Source organism: Pezoporus occidentalis, unplaced genomic scaffold (assembly GCF_034315485.1).
Source record: "Pezoporus occidentalis ecotype Australia unplaced genomic scaffold, CSIRO_AGI_Poc_V1 ctg282, whole genome shotgun sequence".
NCBI classification, from domain to species: Eukaryota; Metazoa; Chordata; class Aves; order Psittaciformes; family Psittacidae; genus Pezoporus; species Pezoporus occidentalis.
Window position 1 is genome coordinate 126957 of NW_026914741.1, and position 17016 is coordinate 143972.

A 17016-nucleotide genomic window follows, 5' to 3' on the forward strand; every position below is an offset into this window, starting at 1 on the left:
AGTATGGGCTCTTTAGCACATTCACAGTGTTTCCAAACTGCTGCAGCTCAAGAAAAAGACCTGAAGATGGTCAACATGGGAGGCATACCCAAAACTATCAGCATACTCTGTGGGAGCTAGGCAGCAAGACATGCTGATCTGGTTCTGCTCTGCTGTAGACCTTGCTTTGGGCACTGTGGCATGTGCTAGTGTCTCTGCCTGTAGCAGCACTACAGGTAGGAGCTCCAGTACAGATGGGTTATCCCAGCTCCAGCAGGTGGATATTTCCTGGTCAGTGTTGGTAGAAGTATCCACCATGCTGGAAACAGTGGTCCTAGGCCAGCCAAACATAGAAATACAAGCACGTGGGGGCTCGAGTGTTGCAGTGAGGCGACATGGGCATGTGACTGCATCATGGTGGCCTTGGTTTCCCAGTTGGGCTTTGCTCCGTGGACAGGCACAGCCCTTGCTTGGACTGGAAACCTCCCCTCTGAGAGATTCCTGTGCTTTCTTCTGTGACAGGGCATCCGCTTTGACCCAGAGAACCCCCAGACCTTGAGATTAGAATTTGCGAAAGCCAACACAAAGATGGCCAAGAGCAAGCTGATGGCCACGCCAAACCCTACCAACATCCACCCTGCCTTGGGTGCACACTTCATTGCACGGGACCCTTGTGAGTATGCTTTGAGGCCATGGCTGGTGCAACCTGGGAGATGCCCAACCCTGGGAATGTTGACAGGGTGGAAAAAGAACCATACATATGTATGCTCTGGCTGAAATATGCCTGGTGCAAGAAGGCCAGAATATTAGGTTTACAACAGAGAAACATGCATCTGGTAAGGCTTCTGGCTGACACTAGAATTGTTGGGAGAGCAGAACTGGTTTGGGTAGTTCAAGTGATACCATAAGTCCTTTAAATCGTCCCTAGGTGCCAAGCAGAAAGGATGGGTTCTGTGTTACGTGCCTTCAGTGTAGCTTGGTGGGGCGAGCAGCCCTGCTGGGGCTTGTTGGGCAGCCTGTAATGTAGTGCTGAAAGCCCTGTCCTCTGTCTTGCTGTCCTGTAACACCATCCCTGTCCTATGTGTGTGTCCAAAGCCCAGGTGGGTAGCTGAGCAGTGACAGAGCTTGTTCCTGGCCTCTCTTGGCAAGGCTGGAGGAGCAGCTGGTCACAGGAATGCTGGAGGGGTGCAAGATTTTATGCCTCAGTGCGAAGCTCCAGCTTGGGGTTGGAAACCCCTTGAACCAAGCTGCTGGGGCCAGCGACTGAGCTGCTGCCACCTTGTCTCCCGCTGTGTAGATGACCTGACTGGAGCAGCTCTTATTCCAGCATCGCCAGAGGCGTGGGCTCCGTACCCGCTGTACACCACGGAGCTGACCCCCGCCATCCCCCATGCTGCCTTCACGTACCCAGCGGCCGCCGCCGCAGCTGCTGCTCTTCACGCTCAGGTGAGTTGCTCCCTGCGCCAGAACCCGGCCCCCTTCTCCCCTGCCCTGGCGCTCGCTCCCGCGGGTTCTGCTTGGCTGCTCCGGCCCTGGCCTCCGCACCTTGGCTCCCGGGCAGAGCCTCCTCCCGGCTCAAGTGCGTTGGGGCCCCCCAGCTCGGAGCAAACCGCAGGGGATGGGTCTGTGTGGCCCAGAGCAGCCAGGGCTGGATGATGACTTCTGACCTGGAGGTCCAGCCTGCTTCCCGGCAGGAGGCAGGCAGATGGGAGAGTCGGGGCTCAGTTTCTGGCTGGCTGCTTTGGTCCCTGTGGCCAGAGGCTGGAACTGCTGGGAGGAAAAACTGCCTGCCAGCAAGTAAAATGTCCTCATTGAAGTCATGGCAAAGGCAACAGGTTTAGCTCGGTGTTGAAGCTGAGGGGCTCAGCTGGGACCCCTTGGGGCCAAGCAGTTCAAATACTCTTGAAGCTGGAGGAGAAGGTCCTGCAGGAGACGAGCGAGTCCTTGTCACAGTGAGGAGCTCTGATGGGACAGTGTTATATACCCTGGATGCAGGCTAGAGGGGGTTACTCCATCTATGAGCCCCTGGAAATGCTGGTGGTGGTTCAACCCACTGCCTAGTCCCCCAGGGTCTGTAGCTGACAGCTGGAGATGTAGGGATGCCTGTACTGATCTGAAACTGGAATGCTTTAATGTATTGAGACCAGCACCCCTGCTGAGCATGAAGCCCCTGAAACCATGGAAATGCAAGGGAAAGCTGAAATAGTAGTGTCGTAATTCCAGATTAAGGTGCTTGGTCTAGAGCAGTTGTGTAGGAGAAACTGGAGGCCCTCTCCCTGCCCTGCTTAGTGTTACCAGCCAGCTGTGCTCTGCCTGCTTTGGTCTCTGCTCCTTTAGTAGTGCCATGGGGGACTATGGCAGTGGGACTCTGGCTTAGACCCCAGAGCATTGGGACTTAACCTCTGCTCTCTGCAGGGTGCTTATCTTCCCTACTCAAATTGAGAGGAAAATCTGTGTCCCCTCACCTTGTTCACCTGGCCGATGCTTGGTTGGCCCTTTGGCATCCTCTTGTTTCTTGCAAGTGTCTTGACTGTAACTGCCCAGCTTGTCTCCCAAATGCAATACAGAGGCAGTGGAGGGAATGCAAGCTTGTGGCTTGTGTAGACTTGTCTGTCCTGCCCCTTGCACCCCTGCAGGCCTCTGCTGCTTTTGCCCCTTTACTGGTGAGCTAGTTATGGGCTGAAGCTTCTGCAGGCTAGGCAAGATGTGCATAGGGCCCAAGGCAGGACCAGGCACTGGCTTGTTCTTCAAGAGCCTCCAGAGCCAGGCTGGTCCTTCACCAGGAGGCTGATGCTCGTTGGTGTTATCTGAAAGTTACTGATGGTGCCCACAACTAGAGGAGTGTGCTCTGCTCCTGGGTAGCCCTTTTTTGCTGCCCCTTCTGGTGTTGGTTAATGGAGCTAAGGGCTGTTGCCAGTTGAATTGCCCCTGACAAGGAGGACCAATAAAAAACCCTTCTGGTCTGGCTGATGTGGTTGAGGGGATGATAAGGTCATAGAAAAGGTTGGGCTGGAAGGGACCTTAAAGCTCATCCAGTTCTAACCCCTGCCACGGGCAGGGACACCTTCCACTAGAGCAGCTTGCTCCAAGCGCCTGTGTCCAACCTGGCCTTGAACACTGCCAGGGATGGGGCAGCCACAGCTTCTCTGGGCACCCTGTGCCAGCGCCTCAGCACCCTCACAGGGAAGATGAAACCATTACTGCAGTTCCTTCAGGGATGATTATTGGTGACTGTATGGAGACCCTGAGCATAGGGGTTAGACCCCAAGCTTTATGGTGCATGATGGGGGAGAAAAACTCTGCCCTCCTGAAGTGGAGGGTGTCAAGGAGGCTTCAGCTGCATCTTTTCCCTCTGGGGTCTTAGTTCCTGCCCTCCAGTTGGCAAGCTACTAGCTTTCAAGGAGCTCTTCTGGTCACAGTAATGATCCTAAGGCTAAGGAGCTCCCTGTATAGGTAGGAGTCCTTGCCCAAGGAGGTTCATAAGACCTGGGGGCAAGTCCCCATTTGAGGAGCTAGTGTAGCCCCTCCAGGACATTGCTGGACCCAGCTTTCTTCCAAGAGTACCTGGGCTGGCCGAGCAGTTACAGGAGCTCCTTGCTGGTTTGTGCTGGAGCTGGCAGTGGCCTCACAGGGAGACCTTCTGGCGCAGTATATGTTACCAATAAAGTTTTATGGGGTTAAACATTACTCAGGCTGGCAGGTCTGAGCTGCCTGGTCTCTAGGCTGGAGCCCTCTGCAGAGCTGGGGCAGGGTGGAGCAAGTCAGTAAAGTGACTTTTGCTCACAAACTGGGCTAACCTTAGTCTCGGTGTGCTGAGCCCTCTGCTTGTGCTGGTTAGGGCTTGGTTTTCCATGCTGGTGGGGTGGTGGGCACATGGGTTGTTCTCCAGAGCAGCTGCAGCTCTTCCTCCTGAGGCTAGTGTTGGCTGTGGAGGATGTTCATGGGGATGGCCAGAGCTATCGCAGCTCTATAACAGTCAGTCCAGAGGCAGGCATGAAGTTGGAGGCTGTAGCTAAAGCGAGAGCTTGGCACAGAAGATTTAAACCTGCTGTGCTTGTCCTCCTGCAGCTGTGTTCAAGTCTGGTAGTGAGCAGGAGAGGAGGTGGCTGCTCCCTGCACCTATGCAGCCTCCTGAGAGCTGCCCAGAGGGCTGACAAGGGGCAGGAGGTGGCACAGGCTGGGCCTGGTCTGGCACAATGGGAGCTGTTGGTGATGTTCCCAGCAGGCACCTGGCTGCTGCAGATGTGACTGTGACCTGACCCTGCACCACCGAGGGCCTCTACCTGTGGGAACTCTGCTGACTTTAAGATTGTCCCATTTGCCTTCCCTCCCTCCCACCCTCTCTCAAATCCCTCCTTTGATGTCCCTAGTGAACTCCAGCCATGATGCCAGCGCAGGCTAGCCCTGAAGCTCAGAGCTGTCCCTGGAGATGGGACATCCTAGTGATGCCTTATTGCAGCTAGTGGAGTGGCTGTACTACAGCTTCATTCCTAGGAGTGTTAAGCATGATGGCAGCCCCGTCTGGAAAGACTGGTAAGGTAACCATCTCTCCTCCAAGGTGCACCATGGGATTTGCAAGCTTCTGCCCATCTCTGTAGCCCGTATCTCCTTGGCAACCCAGTGCATGGGCCTCACGCTACCCACCCACCAGAGCCTGGGGAATGAGATGCCAGGCCTTCTTTCTAACCCACATCTCCAACTTGGCAGCACATGACATGGCGCACACAGCATGGCACCATCTTACATCAACTCCTCCCAGCTGAGCCAGGCTCAGCCAGGTCCCGCCGGTGGGAGGGGAGCAGCCTGGTTGAGCCAGGGCAGGGCCAACCCTGCCGCTCGGCATGAAGGAAACCTGGTTTCTCCCCAACCACGACCCTTTGAGGGCAACCAGAAATATACACCTTGATCTCACTCCTGGCACACGGTGGGGGAGGTGAGTGACGTGATAGTGATAGCACACAACTAAATTCTAGTGGGCACCTTAGACAGCAGCACTTGCCGGTCACTTTGTTCCAGAATCGCATATCGGGACAGACCCTGCCCTTAATCCTGGGTCTAATCTCACCTCTTTCCTTTCCAGTTACTGGAAATGGAGCAAGTTCCCACCTGGAGCTTGGCTTCTCCCTTGCAACCTGACATCACAGGCGAAGGGGGAAGAAGGCCTGGCTTGGGACTGGTTGTCAGGGAGGATGGTTGCTGTGGTCAGCTCTAACTGAAGGAACTGAGTCTTGGCTCTCTTCTCGTTGCAGTGGTTCTGGGTAGTGGTTTTTCCTCTGTGTGGTAGTGAGATTGGGGAAAGAATTTATCAAAGATGGGAGGCCAGGTCTGCCTTTGCCCTTACAAGACTGTGGTGCAAAGATGTGCAGAGCTGGTCTCATGGGGAGAGCTTGATGCAATCATAATGATGCAGCTTGTCATGTTCTGTTGGGACCAGGTGAACAGCTATTGCCTGTGTGATGGAGTTGGGCTGCATTGCATCTCTGATGGGCAACCGCTTGTTTTGGAGTACTGCAAAGCCAGGCTCTGAGTGGGGAGTAGGAAACGTCATAAGAACATGACTGATGCTGTTGGTGGTTATAGCATGGTGGTTGTAGGAGACTAGGCTGACACGTGGGGTACCCAGAGCCCAGGAGACTGTCTAGGGTAGGTGTTTTCAAGGCAGGAAGCAGGTTGCAGATGCTAGTCCTTTGGGGGGGGGGCTGCCCAAGGTACCCTCAGAGCATCCATGTTGCTGCTGCTGGCAGCAGCCTTGTCTGGAGGCTTTAAGGAAATGGTCGATGAACTTAGGACCTGACCAAGCAAGTGGTGGGCGGGAGGAACAGGCCTGGACCATGGCTATATGGTGGTGGTGTAAGAGCCCAGCAGGACCCTAAGGCTTCCCAGCACTGAGCTGAGGCAGAGCCCAGTGATCAAAGAAGATGTCAGTGCTCAGAAGAAACCTTTCCCTCTTGTTTGCTGTGGGAGCTGGCTTAGAGCAAGCTGGATTTCCTGAGCAGTGGCTGCTCTTGTGGATGGACTGAGGCAGATCATGGTGGCTGTGATCTGGTGAGAACTGTGAGTATGGTGAAGGTGTGCTGGGGCAGGCTCAGGTCCTCCTCTTTCAGTGCTGTACTGTTGGGAGGCTGCTACTTGCTGGGTGTGTGACCACCTGGTGCCACCAGCCTGGCTGAGCCCTGGAGCACCAAGCAATGGCCATGGTGGATCTGCTGGACAATGGGGATCTGCCTTTGCGCACCACTAACCTCTGGACTCATTTCATGGTCCCATCTGCAAAAATCTCCTGAACTTCCGTGTTGTGTCAGCTGAGCTCTGATAGAACCTCCCTGGGATGGGAGACTGCAGACAGTGATGGATTTTCTACACCTGATAACTTGTAGCATGTTTGTTGGAGCTCTTGCGTAGGACTTTGCAGGATTATTCTTTCTGGGCAACCTTCATGCTTCCCAGAGGTGTGAAGCACTCTTCAAGACCTTCATGTCTTTCTAAACCAGTGACTCAGTGCTGGCATAGCTGCCCAGGCAGCCCTGAGTAAGCTCTCCCCGGGCCAGCCCTTTCCTTCTAGCCAGAGAGGAGCAAGCAGGGCATGCTCTTGGCTCCTCCAGGTACCTGAGCAGCCATTCTTGCTAAATCACATGTGATGAGCAACCTGGACCAAGATGCCATCTGAAGTGACTCCCTGAGCTGTGGCCAGCCTGGGTTCTCCCTAGCTCAACCCAAAGGAAAGCAGCACAACTCGTGTCCAGTCCGGGAAAAGGAAAAACGCTTGTTTGCTATGGACTTTAAGATGGGAATGTCTCCATGAGCTGCAGCATAAGCTGCCTCAAGGCCCAGAGGCGTACAAGGCATTGGAGGGGTGCCTGTTAAAACTCTCCTCCTAAGCAACAGAATGGATCAGTGCCAATCATCTTCCGCATGCTCTTCGACATGGTGTGAGACGTCCCCTAGCCCTCCCTCACCATGGCTGCCTTGGGGATGTATGTGCTTGATTTGATTGCAAGTGAGGTATTCTTGGTGGTGGGTTGAGCTGCTTGGTCTTAACCAGCAAATGTTTGGATGCTCCTCTGCTTAACCCAGACCCCTGAAGGACCCTACAAGCGTGTGGCTTGGGTGAAATGCCTACCGCTGAGGGCGGAAATGTGTGCCTAGAGAGTGCTAATGGGTGATATTAGTGCCTCATGGGTGCACCTTTGCAGGTTGTCCTTGCCTGCCCTGGGCTGTGCCCTGTCAGCTGTGTTCCCAGCTGGAGCAGAGCAGCTCTTGCTGTCCACCGCTGTGGTGTGCCCAAGGCTTGCATGCAGTGACCATCAGCATGGGAAAGTGGTGACAGTGATGTATCTGTGGCTTGCCAGGGTCAGGCTGTCTCAGCAGCAGCATAGCTGAAGGTATCACTTTGCACATCAGGAGCTGGTGACTAGATACAGCTCTTGGATGCGTTGGTTGGGATCTCACCAGCTCCCAGGAGCACAACATTGTTTTGTCCCTGCCTGCACAGGGAGCCTTTCTTGTACCTGTGGAGGTGGCTGGGTCCATTCCAGTGGTAGGGACAGCTCTGAGCACTACAAGATGCTGGAACTGACTGCAAAGCAAAGATAAAAAGATGTAGAAGTAACTAAGGAGGAAAGGCAGGCCACCTGAGCTAAATGCAGCTTGAGGATGGATCTCTGTATTCAGGCCATCCATCCTTCATCTTACTTTCCTACTGAAGGAATTGCTCTCCATGAGGACGGTGGGCAAGATGGGAAATTGAAATTCTGAGGGTAGTTGGGAGAGGCAGTGGAGGACATGACGAGGGAAGTGAAGCACTGATGGGGTATTTATCCCATTTACCATTTAAGTGTGCTGATCTTGTGCTGCAGCAAGGGAGAGGCTCTTCTGGATGTTTCATCTGGCCTCTGGAAGGTGGCAGGCAAAGGCGCAAATTCATCTTCTCCAGCTGTTTCCTGGGACAGGTGTTGCACACTGCAGCTCAAGGCTGACTGCGGTGAGCTGGTGGTGTCTGTCTCATCACCACAGGCAGATGTGATGGTTGCAGATGTGGCCAGACCCCCTTCCAGCTGTGAGCTAATGCAGCTACAGAAACAACACTGTGTCTCTTCCAGTAAAAGCTTCCCTTGCTCTATTTTCTTCACCCAGTGCCAGATGCCTCCAATCACCCTTTCTCATCTTCCTCCTTGACAGATATAGTATTTTGAGAGATAACAGATCTTCTGAAAGCTCTTGGAGAAACCTGCTCCCCATGGGAAGTGCTCTGGCTTGGCCTGACAGGGTGCAATCCTCTTGGGACAGTCCTGTACATTCCACTATGGTGCTGGTGGTCTCTTTCAGATGGCTCCAGGAGCCCTCTGTTTGCAGAGCCTCTCTGCTCCTGTGGCAACAGCAAGGTGCCGAGACACTTTAGATGTGAAAACCGTCCTCTTGCCCAGCTGTTGCCTCCAGTCTGGTTCTTCTGGTGCTTTCTGCTGGTCTCAGAAACATCCCTGCTAGTGAGGGGTGTTCCTGCCTCATCCCATCAAGTCCTTATTCTTTCTGTGGGCTGAAGGACCTGGCAGGTCATTTCCTCACCCTGCCAGCGTGTTAGAGCCTCGGCTTGTGCCCAGGATCACTGCATCTGCACAAGCTCCTGCCGGCCTCCGGGCTGAGCCCCTCTGTGCTACTGGCATGTGGGGCTGCCACGAGGCAGGGTGGTTGTGTTTGGTGCATGAGCATTGAAGCCCTACGGAGGAAGGCAAGGAGAGGTGCTCCATCGGAAGTGGAGGCTCATTAATGCCGTAACCACTGACAGTGCGTGTTTTAAGAAAAAAAACCCACAGAATTTCTGTGGAAGCTTGGCCAGGCCTGGGGTGGGGGGTGCGTGTGGGGCAGAGGTGGCTTAGGCCCCTGAGGAGAGGACGAGGAGCTGGGTTGGGGGATAACGATCCTGCATGTGTGTGGCTGCTGTGCCCGCTTACCCAGAGCCGTGCTGCTCACCCAGAGCCTGGCGTGGGATGGAGGCAGCTCCCAGGGTTAAGCACTCGCAGCCTTGTGAATGCAGGGGGAGTTTCCTGTTGCTGCTGGGCAGGAGGAAACAAACGACTTCCAGCTGTGGAGGGGAGGGTGCTGGAGTGTGAAACCTCGGCCCTGAAGGACTGCGGCTGCTGAGGAGATGGGGCTCTGCTGAGCAAGCGCCTCCCCATGGCAGGGCTGGGGGCGGGAAGGAGCCCCTGTCCTTGCACTGTGGTGGACCCATAGTTGCCAGTGATGCTGCTGCCTGCACCAAGCTGCTGTCTTCGTGGCCTGTGTTGGTGGAAGGAGATAACTGTGCCCCAGACCAGTGTGGTGGCCTCAGGCTGGGCACCAAGAGTGCAGCTGAGCTGGGTCCCTCTTACAGGCTGATGGAGCATGGTGTGCATGGCACCAAGATGGCTTTTTGTTCATAGCACTAGATGGGACTGGGGAGGAGAGTCTTGGTCAAGTCCATGTCCTTGATTCCCTCCGCCCAAGACTGGATTGAATGGGACACATCTGGCTGCTGTGTCATGGACTGAGCTATGGGGCCAGGTGGGAGCTGATTTGGTGACACTTGCCTTGTGAAGGTGCCTGACAAGGAGTCCAACCAGCCCAGTGTGCCAGGCTATAGACAGCTTCAATTGTGATGGTGGTGCCTGAACGGGAGCTGGGATCCAGCAGGAACTCCTCCCTGTGGGATGTGATGTGCAGTGCTCCTCCCTGTGGGAGCTGTCACAAGAAGACAGACTTGAGGTCACTGAGTCATGCTTGAAGCTGTTCAGTTACTGGCATCACAGCCCTTGTGCGTGTGGAGGGAGGGCTTGGCCATCACAGGCAGCTGTGCTTTCTGGGAGGTGTGTGCTTCTTCTCCCCTCCAGCTCCAGTAAGGATGCTGCAGAGTCAAGGCCCTGGCAGCTTGCTGCATGTCTTCGCGTGAAGGAGTGAATACAATGCCTCTGGCTTGGCATCCTCATTGGGTGCCAGACATCTGTTTCTTACAGGGGTAAAGGGAGTAGGGTTTGAAGGGACTGACTGAATGTGCCTGGCTTGGAGAGTAATCCAAGGGATGTCACTGAGGCTCTGGGTGCCCTGGTTTTCAGTTCTGACTCTTCTGGAGGCCTGTGTACAGCTTCTGGACAGCTGGGACTGGGGACATAGGTCTGCATCTCCACTCCTGGTTACCTTTGCAGCAAGACTTGCATTGCAGAGTCATGTAGCGCATCAGGTGGACAGTGTGCCTGGTTAGAACATAGCCAGTCCCCATCTCCCCCTCATTGCCACTTATATCTCAACCTGCTGTGGCTTTCTTGAGGTCTCTTGCATGCTTACAGCCTGCAGAGGAGACCTGACTCTGGCAAGAGACCTGGCTGGCAGGTTCTCCCTTGCTGGGTGCAGGCAGCTATGTGTTAGAGAAGCTCTAAAGCTTCTGCTAAGCTAGATGCTTTGGCTGTGGCTGCAGCTCTTCCTTTGCCCAACTGATCTGGGTGCTTGCTTCAAGAAAGCCTGAATGCCCTTGACCAAGGGTCCCTCTTAGTGGGAGAGTGCCATGCGTGGGGGTTGGAGCTGCTCTGGGAATACTGTTGTTTTTCCTCTGGCACGTAGTGCATGTGCTTGGGAGGAGAGCATCCAGCCGGGCTTGTTCAGGGAAGGGGACAGCCTTGCCAGGATGGTTTAACAGGGGGAGCAGTTCACACCAGGCTCCAGAGGGTTTTCTGCCCCTTTCTGCCCATCTTACAGTCCATCATTCTGCTGGTACCCAGAGCCCTCTGTGTAGCTGCTGCTCTTTGATGCCTGTCAGCACCAGCTAGGGAGGAAGGAGAGTGGGGCTGGCCACTGTGTTTCAGCTCCATTTGCAGCAGCAGCAGCAGCAGGACTGAACCATGAGCTGTTCCTGCTCTGATCTATGCTCATTCAAGCGATACAGACTTTTCCTGCTGCTCTCGGGCATGAAGCTGCTACCTCAGCTCAGCCTGATGTACCAAATGGGAGCATCTGGATGTCTGATGCTATTCTACTGGACATTGCCAGGTTGCTGCATCTACTGACAAGCTGGAAAGTGTCTGTTCAGTTCCTGTTTCCGTGTCTCTTGTTGGGTCCCCATCTAGCAGTCCTTGGCAAGGAGCAGGCCTCGGTAGTAGATGTGGCAGCAATGACCTGCCAGGGAAGCCTCCAAGTCTCGCTGGTTTGCAGCTCTACCAAGTTCTTCCTGTGACGTGGTTTGCCTGGAGCCTTTTCTGATGGCTGGGTTGTGTCTTAGAAACTTCATGGGTCTTCTCTGTGGTGGATGAGCCAGTTCTTACCTAATGCATGTTGTGTAGAGGTGGTCTGGCTTAAGTGTGTGGTGAGGAGATGCTTCCTTCTACTGTCTGAGGGCAGAGTGGCCACCACTTTGGGATGCCCAACATGAGCCACCTCCACCTGCCTTAGCCTGAACAAGGGGAAGGATGTAAATATGGAAATATGGGGGGTGGGTGGGAGAGGGAGCATGCTGGGTGGAGGGAAACAGCCCCTCCTTGTGCACACTTCTGCAGTGGTAAACTTCATATATAGCTTGGTGGTGAGGAGCTTTCCCAGCTTGGACGGTGATGTTCTGTGTGTTGTAGTGATCAGGGCCAGGCATGAGTGTGTACTTGGTGGCTGTCTTCTGGCTATGCCAGTAGGCAGACAGTAGTTGAGATGTGTGGGACCCTGCTGTGCTCCTTGGGGGAGGACCTGGCCAGGTCCCAGTGCCTGGTGAGCCTGGGCCTGTCCTTGCATGAGCCACCAGAGCTGGCCAGTGTAGTGCTGGCACAGTGCAGCCCCAGGTTGGGATGCTGCTCGGGTAGTATTTGTGGCTCACCCTGGAGCCTCAGTTAAGGATGTCTCCAGCATGGAAAATCAGTGGAGTTTGTACATGGCCTGAAGGAGCTGGTGGTTTGGGCTCTGGCTGAGATAATCCTGAATCATGGACCTCTGGCATGGCTTTCTTTTCCAGATGCGCTGGTACCCTCCCTCTGAAGCTACCCAGCAAGGATGGAAGTCTCGTCAGTTTTGTTAGTTCGTTAGTAAGTAGTTGATGGCTCTTGGAGCCAGGTGCTTGCCTTGTTCATCCCTGGGATTCTTGGGCTCCTGTGGGGAGGAGGGATGGGAGCTTGGGCTCAGCCCCCCACATCAACCAGTGTGGTTGGGTTAACAGTGATGGATGGTGGAGCCAAACCCACCCTTGTGGGAGCAGGGAAACTCTCCCTGCCCCAAGTCTGAGGGTGGAGAAGGGGCTGTGGGTGCTGCTTTGGGAGCAGATCCAACCTGCCCTGCTCACTGCTGCTCCTTTCCTGCAGCGTCTCTCCTCGGCTCGTGTTCCTCCTCCCTGCCTCTCCGGAGCAATGTGCCAGGGATGATCACTCAAACTCCTCTTGGTTTGGTTTGGTGACAAGGCACCCGGCCCCGGCGCGCTCCCCAGGGGCTGCCAGCATCCCCCATCCCTGGACTGTGAAGCCACCATGGGCTATGCGCCGCCTCCATCCCTCCCTCCCTCCCTTCCTCCCCAGGACATCCTCCCTGGCTGAGCTTCGCAGTGCGGCTGTGCCGAAGCCCAGCCCGGGGGTCTCTGTCCTGGGCTTCCCCGGGCTCGCCCTGTCCCAGTGGCTCAGCTGAAGGGAACGAAAGGCAATGGGTTTTGCATGTTTTCTGGCATGAATTAAAACACTTAACTTGTGTATGTGTGAGTGTAAGTTTGTTTGTTCTAGCGTTTGTGTAACCGTTAGCAACAGGTCTTGGCCCAACAGATTGACCCATCAACGTTTTCATCTTGCTTCAGTGAATACTGGGCTTTGAGAAATACTAAACTGTCCTTGTCTCACCCCTTCTCCCACCTCTGCCCTCCCCTTCCCAGTACACCCAGAAAAATTTGAGAAATGCTCCGTTGTTTTTTTTCCCTTGTTTTGTTTTGGTTTTTTCCAAGTACAATGCACTGGGTTTCTGTTCTCAGCCGTTCTCCTCTGCTCTCAAAGTCAGGGTTATTCTATTAGCTTTTTTTCTTCCTCAAACTTCTATCTATAGAACAGCTGTAAAAGATCTAAACTTTTTTTTTTTTTGGATTTTTTTTGTTTTGTTTTCCACGTCCTTCTGATTGGAGAGCATCCAGTCCTGTCAAACATCAGCCATCCTTATGGGAATACCGAACAAAAAAAGAAGTACGAGTATTTTTGTACCATGTGTAATAAGGAAATATTTATGCATCATAAAGAAGTTTTTGTGTGTTTGTGTGCAATTAATTATTATTATTATTATTATTAAAGAGAAATTGTAATCCTGTAAGATAAGTTAATGTTTAGTTCAAAGCTTGAAAGAGAAGGGTTGTCTTCTGTACCAATGATTCAGTCAGGCATAGTAAATGAGAACTTGTGCAATTTTTGTTCTAGCATCTTATTGCTTGGTATTGAAGTGCTTTCAGTATTATCTGACCATGGCTGTCTCGCTTGTATTAAAAGAGTTGAGAATAAGTTGCTATATAATTGCTGATCCTATGAGAATGTGAAACTGGATAATATATGAAATGGAAAAAAAAAAAAAAAAACAAAACCTAAACAAAAAAAAAAAAGGATAAAAATATATCCCCAGAGGCTGCTGTGACTCTTTCTGTGGTCTCCTGTGTTTTCTTCTGGGGCTGCTTCAGGCTTGCCCATACCCACACCCCTTCCCCTCTGTGCCTGCGGCCCCAGCCCTGCTCACAAGGATCCAGGCTACTCTGGGACGCTGCTGCATGCTGTGACTGGGGTTGGGGCATCTTGTCCCCATAGGTGCAGGGTGAGTCCTTGCCTGCTCCCATGTGTTAAAAGGGCTGTTGAGGCCGAGTGCTGCTGGAGCCCTCGGTGGGCCTTTTTGGGGTGTGTTTGTTTCCCTCCCCAGTGCCTGCGGAGGCTGAGGCCTCTCTTCCGTGCCAGCGGTGCAACGAGGAGAGATGTCCATAGAAGGCAAACGTCCTCTGGAGCTGCAGCATCGCCCAGCTCCTCCTCCGGTGCAGGGCGCCCTGGCCGGGGCTGACGATGTCTTCTCGTCTGTACCTGCTGAAAGGGCTGTGGGAATGGCACCCCTGGGCAGGGGGTGGTTGTCCTGGTGGGAGATATAATGGGGTGGTCTCCCTGCTGTGCTGAAGGGGTTCCTGTAGCTCAGCTTGTCCCTGCCTTGTGGTGCTCCTGTAGCCCTCCCGCCCCAGGGACCAGTGTTTCCCTTTCTCCCGGGGCTGTGAGGGCAGCGCTGCTCGAAGGCGAGGAGCAGCGAGAGAAAATAAAACAACCAGAAGCAGCAAAAGGCAGCTCTAAAAATAGCCCCAGTGGCCCCCGCGCCTGGGAATGGGCTCCGCGGAGCGCTGCCGCTCCGGAAAGTGGCTCGCTGCGAGGCTGCCCGAGCCAGAGCAGTGCTGCCAGCCCCTTCCCACGGGATCCCCCTGCCTGTGGCTCAGGCAAAGCTGGCTCCTGCTCCTGCCCGCATCCCAGCTCCTGCCCGCATCCCGGCTCCTGCCCGCATCCCGGCTCCTGCCCTCATCCCGACTCATGCCCTCACCCCGACTCATGCCTGCATCCCGGCTCCTGCCTGCATCCCGCACCTGCCCTCATCCCGGCTCCTGCCGGGCCGGCTCTCTCCTGCTGGGTCTATCCACATCTCACTGCTCTGCTCACCTAAGCGGAAACACCCCAGAGAGTGCAGGGGGCCGGTGATGGGAGTGTGAGAGGCTTTAAATTATAGAGGAGAGTTTTTTTGCTGCAGAAAAGCACCGTTAGTCCGTGCATTAACATGCCCGGGCCGTCAATAATTCATGCCTGGCTCTATTAAGCTCTTACCCTGGCCCGCACAACGTGGCTCGCCTCGGAGCTAAAGTAGGTCACGTCTGTGCTGAGGGTCCCCAAGCGTCCCCCTCCTGGCCGGTGCACGCCTGGCGCAGGCGTGTGCACACGTGTGTGCGCTTGCTGCCTGTGCCCATGCCTGCTCGTGTGTGTGTGCAATGCCCCTGCCCCCACCCCCCGCCCCTCACATCTGCCTTCACTTGTGTCCTGCTCAACGGGATGCGCTCTGAGCATCACATCAGGGCTGGAAAAAGAACAAATAAGGGAAAAGTCTGGTTTTGCCACATTTTAATTTTACATGTTACTGGAAACTCTCTTTTTGTCTCATTTTGAAGGTGGGACAAAAGGATAAATCAATGGGGGAGCATTTGAACCTTTCTCTCCCAAAAGCTCTGGCAAGGCCTGTGGCCCAGGAGCACTTTGGAAATAGAAAATCCAGCTGTTCTGATGCAAAAAGGCTTCTTGGCACAGCTGCGCTGATCAGACACGTCACAGGCCAGGGTATCTTCAGAGAGGCCACATGCAAAACTCAGTCCCTATCTGAAGCCAGAGATACAGAAAAGGAGGCAGGTCATTTAACACCTGCATTCGTCCAGGGACCTACTGGTCACAGCAGTCGAGGTCAGGATGCTCTCCTCATGGTCCTGCTGATGATTAAGGGAACCCAGATGCAGCTCAGTTGTGCAGATTCCATGATCTGGTGCCTTCAGCCCGTTTCTACAGCAAATGCACTGAACAGCAACTCAAATGGCTTCTGCAAAGGATCAAAATAGCTCCTGTAAATCCTAACAACTTCCATCTGCTGGTCTGTACCAGCAGTGCAAGGAGAAGAGCCTGTCACGTCTTTCCCAAAGGCATCCCTCCTCACTCAGGCTGAAGCCTTTCATGGTTAAAGACCATTTCAATGATCACTGTTGCCCTCCCAGTGTTTGTCTGTTCAGGCAGACATCAGTGGCCACAGCCATGAGGAGATGTCTCAAGCAGCCCCAGACCCAGGCTGCATCTGGCTTTAGCAGCAAAACACACCCTCCACAATAACATCTGGTGAAAGGTGAGATGTGCCAGGGCCAAGGCAATGGGTCACAGCCCAGAAGAACTTTGGGAGTCACGGTGCTGCCATGATGGGATTCTGCACAAAAGCCTGGACTCTCCTAACCACGGGCGGGCGGCAGGAGGGTTGTTAGGGGGTTTACCTCCATCTTGATTCAAAAATAAGTGAGACTGGGTCAAGCTGCAAAGAATAAAAGCTGCTTTGAACCACTAAGGCTTGACATGGCTTTGTTGTATCTGACAGTGCAATGGGAAAGGTCCTCCCGCTCTGCGTCAGCGTGGCGATGAGATGCATAGTACAGCGGGAAAGCCAGGAGGTGGCATCCAAGACCTGAGTACGAGAAAGCAGGACACTCCCATGTGGGAGCTTAACAGCAGGCTCCAGTTTGGGACAGGGAAGAGAACAGATTTTTGCACAGAAAAATACATAGATTTTGTCTTGTACCATCCTCTTCCCCCAGGCCTGGGGACAGGGTCGGGTCTTGACACAAATACTTCTCAGTACTGAAGTAATATAAAAAAAAAATCTTTCTTTTTTTGCTCAGTTATTGCTTTGTTACCCAAAACCACACTGAATCTCAGCGGGCTTGCTGCGGGGGAGGCTGCCTATAGCCCAACCTGGCTGCGGTGGGACCATCACCTGCCACTCAACCATGGCTTGGTTCATCTGAGCCTGGGAAGTCCCTGGGGCTGGAGATCTCCTCTTGCGGGTGCCTCTCCCAGTCCACAGCCTATAGGATTCCTCATTTAGCTAAAATCTAAGAAAACACCATAGTTTAAGTGGTGACACAGCAATGACACGTTCAGCTCCCTACTAAGCACCGGGCAGGAGGCCGCCCCTCCCAGCTCGTTTTGCAGGTTGAGGATGGAGGTGGACAGGGGCATCACCGCCATGCTAGGACGGCGTTGGGTCAGACGGCAGATGGCACCAGGAGATCACCTGAGGATGCACTGAGCCAGCTGGGATGCCTTGCGGGAGCAGAGGCCACCACTGGACTTGCAGATCTCAGTCCAGCACCGACTGTGGAGCAGTGGGCAGGGCACCAAGAGCAAGGAAACAGCTGTAGCAGCTCAGGCCCCTGGGACAGAAAAAGCAGGAAAACACCAGCCTAGAGTTTCCATCCAGAAACTAGAAGTGTCTTCAAAGACATCCTAAATGTCCTGCTCCCAGAGTCTGTGG

The 17016-nt window shown here is 54.0% G+C and overlaps 1 protein-coding gene across 2 annotated transcripts in view; it reads left to right on the forward strand.

Annotated features, from left to right (window-relative positions):
* Positions 1 to 13580, forward strand: part of RBPMS2 (RNA binding protein, mRNA processing factor 2) — a 28600-nt gene extending 15020 nt beyond the window's left edge. Inside the window, exons 5-9 of one of the 2 annotated variants that reach the window (XR_009966147.1) lie at positions 502 to 652; positions 1277 to 1425; positions 4350 to 4512; positions 11939 to 12008; positions 12282 to 13580. Coding sequence is in view for 1 of the 2 variants with exons in the window: in XM_062625753.1 (XP_062481737.1) it covers positions 502 to 652; positions 1277 to 1425; positions 11939 to 12001 (363 nt within the window). In the remaining variant the exon portion in view is untranslated. The remainder of the gene's footprint in view (positions 1 to 501; positions 653 to 1276; positions 1426 to 4349; positions 4513 to 11938; positions 12009 to 12281) is intronic. The other variant, XM_062625753.1, reaches the window with a different exon arrangement.
* Positions 13581 to 17016: the final 3436 nt, after the last annotated feature.